The 7,895-nt window shown below is 35.5% G+C and overlaps 1 protein-coding gene across 1 annotated transcript; it reads left to right on the forward strand.

Moving 5' to 3' along the window:
* Positions 1-3,394: 3,394 nt before the first annotated feature.
* On the forward strand, positions 3,395-5,150 carry LOC117116683. The gene is made up of 3 exons (XM_033260773.1): positions 3,395-3,868; positions 4,155-4,258; positions 4,660-5,150. Exons 1-3 carry the CDS (start codon positions 3,672-3,674, stop codon positions 4,794-4,796), a joined length of 438 nt encoding a protein of 145 aa, XP_033116664.1. The 5' UTR covers positions 3,395-3,671; the 3' UTR covers positions 4,797-5,150.
* The last annotated feature ends 2,745 nt before the right edge of the window (positions 5,151-7,895 follow it).

Consider the following 7,895-nt stretch of genomic DNA (forward strand, 5'->3'; position numbering starts at 1 on the left):
TTTTGTTTAAGCAAGGGGCAATTCCTCTTGAAGTGTCCCGGATCGTGGCACTCGTAACAGCCTCCCCCCGTGGCCCAAGCACGCTCAATTGCGCCAGCTGGGTTTCAAACTTAGCTTTCGCTTGAGCCATGAGGGTTTCGAACTTAGAGTCCAATTGGACTGCCCGAGCTTCCATTGCGGCCAATCGACTGCTGGTATCGTCCCCCAACAGTTTCTGACTCAAGGGACCTGGTCTCCCTGCCCTCCTAGAGTTATCTTTGAGTTGGTAGTTAGGATAGCTGGATTTGCCACCCCTGTTAGGTCTACCCCCCACTTATCTAACTCCACAGTTCTTGTGGAGAACATGCTTCCCCGCCTCAGAGTCCCTGCACCCTAAACAAAATCTTATGGCTGCCTGTCGCCTAATCCAAGATTTTCGAAGGGCACCATAGGCCTTCCTTGTCATAGTGAGGACCCTATCTCCCCACTCATCTACTGTTCCGTCCTCCCGCTGGGAAGAGGCTTCTAATTTAGCCTGCAAAACTTCCGGAAGGTCATCCTCCTCATATCGCTTATCAAAGGCGCTCATAAGCTTGCGAAAGGAAATGTGTCTATCCATCTCAATAAGATTGACATAAAACTTGGCCGCACTCCCCTCCACACACCAACAGAGTGCGTCCGTTCTTTCCTTTCCCGAAAGCTCCCACTCTTCTGCAAACCTGAGGAATCGCTGTCTAAAGAAGGACCAGTTTTCCTTCCCTTTAAACGTCAAAGTCTTTGGGATATCTTTAGACTTAAATGACGTACCCCTTCGTTTTGGTGGAGCCCTCCTTTCAGTACGCCTTATAGTTCTCAAAAGTTTGGCATACCCCTGAGAATCATCAGATTCTCACTTACTTTCCTCCCTAGAATTTAGGTCAAAATCCTGATCACTATGCTTGTCACTATCACTGGAGTAATCGAGCTCCCGTCGGGTAGATGCGGATGCACCCCTAGATGACTTAGCTGCACGGAATGATGTTCCCCCCGAACGGATATTTCTACTGCCAGAAGGATTACTTTTAATGGTGGCGGCTTCGAGGTTCTTACTGGAAACGAGATTTGACACTGAGTCAATCATTTTGGAAAAACCCCGACCTTCTAGCACTGGATTGGGAGTAAAGTCGAATTCTTTAATTAACTTAAAACCCCCTCCAATACCCTTAATATCACTTAAACTCGTCGGATAGATGTTACCATAACGGGACCTCCACAAAATAATCTTTTCCCCCCATTTTTTACTAACATTATGGATAGCGTAAAGATCCGTAACATCACAAAAGTTTATCCTAATTTTACCACCTCTCGACATTGCGGGTCAAAAGGTCACAGGTCAAATTTTAACAAAAATGAAAGTAGTGATACTCTATAGAACAATTCGCACAATGATCAAAAAATTCAAATAGTAAACAACTCTCAAGGTCAAAGTTCAAACAAGCACAACTTAAAAGAAGTAGTATAGTAGAATAAATCGCAAAATGATCAAAATATTCAAACTAACACAACTATCAACTTTTAAAGTTAACGGTTAAACATGCATGCAATTAAAAGTAACAATAATGAAATAGCCGAAAAATTTGTAGCGTTTAGCGAATAATTCAAACTAAAAAACTATAACTCTCAAACAACAGCAAAAACAATATTAAATCAACGAACGTGTTTAGCGTTATTGGGAAATAGGTTTAAGTACGCAGTAAATACAACTACACCTATCCGAATCAACATTCACACAAGCAACAATGCAAACAAAGTTATATGTTCACCTGTGATAAAAACCAGGTCAGTTAGAAAGAATATGCAAATGAGGAATGCGTATTACACAACCATCGATGCTTACCTAAAGTAAGAAAACAAAGACCATACAGAGAAGGTAGTCTATCTAACATGACAGTACTAGCGTCCGTAGGCCCCTCTGTTTCGAATACAGGTTGATTTCGATCGCGTCAATATATGGCTAAATTCTTCTGCAATTATAGTGCAAGATATCAATATAGCGACATTGAAGTTTCAATTTAGGGTCAAGCCAGCTGCGTCCGTGTTTTTGCCACTAAATTTTTGACAATACAATGCAGATTTATGTTATTTGCTACTTACTTATCCATTCTAAAACTGCTGTGCCGCCACCCCCCAGCCCCTTCCTGTTGTTTAGTATAAAATAATAGGAGTTTAAAAATATTGTTATGGAAGAAAATTGTCATGAAAATGACGTATTTTATACAATTGGTGAAAGTTGGTTATATTTATACCTAAATTTTTACTGTAATGTTATTGATTGCATCATTTTATTTGTTTACCGAGGTTTTGACTGTGTCTGGATTAGTAACAGTGAATATGTTGTTTATTCACACTATGCTATCATTTGTACCGTCATGAGCTGTCATTGATTAACACTATTTTCAATTGTGTTCCTTCCAGGATGGCAATACTCCACTTCACGATTTGTTAAGATTTAACCATTCGTACGAAGATCACATGGATGCAACAAAATATCTGTTGGATTCAGGCGCAAATACCAAGATAAAAAACAAGGTAAAGTAGATAAAAATGATGACAACAAAAATGATGATAATTATTATGATTATGGTGATGATGAAGATGTTAATAATTAAATGATGGTGATAAGGAGCATACTGAAATTAATGATGGCAAAGATGCAAATGTAGAATTAAAGAATAATTAAATTTATTTGTAAATTTATTCAATTCAATTGTTAGGATTCTTTTTTGAGTAACATTTGTTAAAGTGCATTAATGTAATTGTTTTGCTTGATTATTGATTTAATTCATGAGGTATGATATGTGATTGTCGTTGCAGAATGGTAAAACTCCAGCTGAAGTGTATGTGAACAACAAATGTAGGAAGTACGATTCTACCAACAAAGAAAAACAAAAACAAATGCTCATGCATCGCCTACAAAGTGAGCTGTTCATACGAACATAAGTTCATATTTAAATTATTCGTTTTGTTTCATATCAAATATCAATCATTTTAAAATTAATATTAGTATATTCGCTTTTTGTATATTTAGTATGAAATTCCTGAAACACCATTTAAATGTCCATTCATTTTTTTTATATGTGCATATTTTTGCTATTGTATTTATGTGTATCGTACAGTATATATTATGTACTGTACATTTAAACACAGTAAATAAGAATCCCAATGTTAGCTGTATTTAATTACAGTATTTTGATTAGCAATCCAGGTGGCTATTTGTAATATTTTTCAGCGTTTTTTTTATGCTCGATTCAGACAAAATGATAGCGCTATCACTCAGTGTATCATTGAATATAATACTGTAAAACATTTATTCAGTGATGAAAATAAAACAACTACTCTAGGTCTATATATTTCTCCGTCTGTTATCCCCATAGTAATTTATTGCCCCTCTTTTGGAATAAATAAGTTCTAATTCTATACTTTTGTTTGCAAATTTGCTTTTATTATGGTTACATAATCACAAGACTGGGTTTGATGAAGTAAATGTTGCACCATTGATACGAATAATTCTATGAGAAAAGAAATGCAAAATCACAATTGAAGCAATGAAAAATTTGTATGAATGGATAGGTTAAAGACCTCTTCAGTAAATGACAGCATTGCAGGCGGCTGGCCTCAATAATTATATTTAACAAGTTACATGAAGGAATTCAATGTGTAATTCAGAAATATTTATGCTTAAAGCGGGGAGGGTTCCAACGGAAATCTTGGCGCGTGGGCCCGAAGCAATGAAAGCTTTTAATGATGCTCTAGCTGAGGGAGAAGCAGAGGTTAATCAAGGAAGGACAGTTTTCATGGGCCTCGAGAGAGTCGGCAAGACTTCTACTATCAAGTCATTTTTAAGGAATACGTAAGCTAAATATTTTCAATGTTTGCTTTACCTACATTAGTTAACCAGTAGAAATAGCTGAAGTCTTCAAATGCTTTTTGTAAGAAACCTGTAATTCAAATGATTTTTGTATTTTTTTAGAATCGACAACTTAAATAAATGTATGAAAGCTTTAATAATATCAATCCATTATTTTAAGTACGTTTCTACACATTTATTTATATATCTACGTTCTGTACATTATTTATTTGTAGTATGCTTTCTGTAATAGCAATATCTCTAGATTAATAATTTCATTTTGCTTTAGTTTTGATCCACATGAGGGTATTACAGACGCAATTGCCAACACAACGGTGTGTACCCATGAGTCGCACAATGAATTGAATTGGAAGAAAACATCACCTGATCATTGTAAGTAAAGGGGTGGGACGCTGGTCCACCGCAGGTTACTCCCAGCAATTTGCTGGTACCCATTGTTGATACAGCTGGGTAGATTGAAGCAATGTAAATAAAGTGCCTTGATCAAGGACACAAGCGAAATGCACAGTGAAGGATTGAAAACCAACCTCGAGGTACGGATTCCAAATAATTGCAGTGTGCCTAACTGCTTTCACTATATGTGAAATTTCCTTGTACCTATCCTATAAGTCAATTCTCGGCAAGGTTGGGATTATTTTTAATTTGTCAATAAATATGCAAATCACTATTCACCAAGAGATCAGTCTAAAATCAATTATTGAACTAACAAAATGAATTTAATCATATAGTAAAATCTTATTCGAATAAATTAATTATACTCTATCTCTGAACAGCTGGCGCCAATGGCATGTATGAAGCAAAAATGGCAGATTCCATAGCGAAAAAAATATTAGAAAGAGAAACTGAGAAGAATGTAGAAGTAACAAGACAAGTAAGATTTACACACTATCATTTTGTTGATATTCACTAGCATTTAAGTTGGTTAATATTGAAATATTTAATGCTACTAATATTAACAAATAATGGATATAATCCAGCTAAAGTATATAATGGTTAATTTATTATTTCTTTTTGTTTTACAAATATTTGAAGAGCATGTCACCACCAGCTAAAAAAAAGAGGAAATATAATCAGGGTAAGACGTTCGTGTTTGCATTTCATAAGAAATTGATTTAATGAATACATTATTTTTAATCGGTATTTCACACAGAGGGCCATCACATGTCATAGCCTTGGTGCCGACGCACCTCTATTAACAACATAATACGTATGGTTGCTCATGGAACAAGTATTAAAGGTACATTGCCAAAAGAATACCACCTGGAACAGCTAATTTAGAACTTGGAACAAGAGATAAAAAAAAAACTCTCACTTACTCACAGACATTTCACTATAACAAGCACTACCTAACCTTGTAGGGTCAGTGGAAACCCCCATTATCCTACTATTTCTTGGTTTTTGAATTATGCATTTTTAAGTTTTTATTCTGAATCTTCTTTAAGGACAATCATCATCAAATGTTAATGCCAGAAACCTGAAAATGGAATCAGATACCAAAGAGCAGACACAGCCACAATCGATGGAAGCGGTCCCTGAAACCATCGCTACTAAAGTCCAGGAGCGAATAACAGAACTCAAGTTCACAAAAAGAGATGCGACGCAAGAATCACAAAAATCTGGCAATGATTTCATTATGAGTATCTGGGACTTCGGAGGCCAGCCAATATATCATGTGATACAACGAGTAAAGTCATTATTTTTAATAATAAATTGAATAAAAAAAAATTATTATTATTCTAGGTACCTCATTCAGTTTTCGATAGTAAAAATTATTGATTGAACTCATTTTCTTGTAGATTTTTATGGTATATTTTGCCGTTGTTTGTGTTGTATTTAACCTAGAAGATGATCTTGACGCCCCCGCCAAAGTTAGGGATCCAACCACTGTAAGCATTATTTCTTATCAACATTTTATTCATTACAGTAGTAGGTTTTGCATGAAATTTATCAACTTTAAAATCGGTATTAAGTGATCTTATACAGATGACTTACACAGTCTATTAATACATATGATATTTTCTTAACATTTTTTTACTGTATATATTTTTGTTTTATTTCAGGGTGATATATACGAACATCGAATGACAAACCTTGAGTTCATTCTGTACTGGATTCGTTCAGTATATACAAACAGTGGGGATTCAGAATTGGAAGATGGACAACCTTCACCACCAGTACTAGTGATTGGTACTCACCTAGGCAGCCTCGAGGGGAATGAAGAGGAACAGAAAAGAAAGGTAACCAACTACATCATACACCAAGTCAACAATAAAACAGTATAAAGTACTGTAACATATCATATTTAAACTACAAACAAAATAGAAGGTATTAAGTTATACCGGATATAAATGTGTACAACGTTAAGTATATACTTGATACTTACTCGTAGTGGGAAAGGATTTGGCCTCAACGGCCTTTATAACCCCACATCAATCTGGTTCTGCTTTAAAGCAGTTCACCGATGGAGCCAGCACAACATCCATTCTTTGAAAAAAGAAACCTTTTCTATATATTATCATGAAGCATTTTTTTATAACGATTTATTGAAAATGTTAATTTATTGATTTATTGTTAATTGATTTATTTAAAAATATAATAACAAATTGATATTGTCACATAAATACAAGACACAAGAATTTTATAATGCCTGATGATAAAGACCAAGACGTAAAGTGACAACATTTTAATTTTTTGGTTTTCTTTACTAATATTTGATTTAAGTGGCTAACACTTCTGTGGTCACTGGCAACCATGACTGGCGCAAAACCAAAACTGCCGTTATTTTGTGACCATAGAGATCTGTTTCCATTTTGGATGAAAAGGTTGTTTTTATATTTACCTTGACTTTGCCCACCCAACAATAAAAGGACGGCGGACAGCAAGAAAAATAGCTGAACAAAGTTGTAGGATTTTTACAAAGTAAAACATACAAACAGCAATGTAATTTTTTTCTAATACTCTTTTAGAGTGTGCTGCATTCTTTAATGTGCACCTTATAACACATGGCCAACTGCAGAAACGCTTCCATTGTGTGCTATAATAATAACAGGATATGCCCGACGGGTGGTTGATGTCCCAGACGAGAACAAAGTGGGTGTGGTCAGGCGTGGCTCAAGATCTTTGTGAACTGGTTCAGAGACGGATAACCCCAAAAATATGACAGTTTAGGGGTTTCAAAGATTTATTTAATCGATTTAATATGTGGAAAATACATAATCTTTTTTTCTCCCAGATGAATTGTGGTTTTTTTCCTGTCAGCCTCTCCCCTCTCCCCCTCCCTCTCGGAGCGCCGCCACCTGCATCATAGTTAGCCCTCCGATCCATTTTAAACACAATAAGTATAGAACCAGGGGCCAAGTAAGCGGAAAGTATTGTCGCACACATAAAGCGCACGCGAATAGACTACCGGTACTTCTAATTATTTGCCCTGCTCTTTCTCGATGGGGTGTGGCATACGATATCCTCGGAGTCGAGGGGAAATCTTGCTTACTTATAAGATTGTTAAAGGATGTGTTTTAGGCCCAGATTCAGGATTGTCACCAGTACATCATCCTAATCAACCTCATCATCATCAAAATCATCGCCATCGCTGTCATCATTATCATCATCTGTTCATTATCATCGTCACGGTCAAAATTAATCAATCAATTTGTTAAGCGATGAACCGATTGACTGATTATTCGATCAATTATTGATTAATTTATATACAACATTTTTAAATCACTGGACATCCTGGAATTATTACTTATTTGTTTCGGGTGTTTCATACACTACAAAAATCTAAATCTAATAATCAAACATTATTTTAGTTGGATGGCGTTTTTAGAGATGTTTGATACTTAAATAAGGTGATAACTTCAACACACATTGGTATTGTTATTTTATTGTTCATATTTATGTCTGATGATTAATATTTTGTTTAACTTCAGGCTGAAGAAATATTCGATAAAATTAGGAAAGCATTGAGAGGGAAACCTTATGAAACCATGGTGTCAAGTTTTTTTGCTAT

Source organism: Anneissia japonica, unplaced genomic scaffold (assembly GCF_011630105.1).
Source record: "Anneissia japonica isolate Jap-2015-1 unplaced genomic scaffold, ASM1163010v1 scaffold5765_len44484_cov102, whole genome shotgun sequence".
Lineage (NCBI taxonomy): Eukaryota > Metazoa > Echinodermata > Crinoidea > Comatulida > Comatulidae > Anneissia > Anneissia japonica.

Bases quoted from the DNA above. Each gene is read 5' to 3' on its own strand.
- LOC117116683 (XM_033260773.1), top strand. From the start codon at position 3,672: ATGTGTAATTCAGAAATATTTATGCTTAAAGCGGGGAGGGTTCCAACG. The intron at 3,869-4,154 runs GTAAGCTAAATA...ATTTTGCTTTAG, and splicing joins AAGTCATTTTTAAGGAATAC to TTTTGATCCACATGAGGGTA. The intron at 4,259-4,659 runs GTAAGTAAAGGG...ATCTCTGAACAG, and splicing joins GAAAACATCACCTGATCATT to CTGGCGCCAATGGCATGTAT.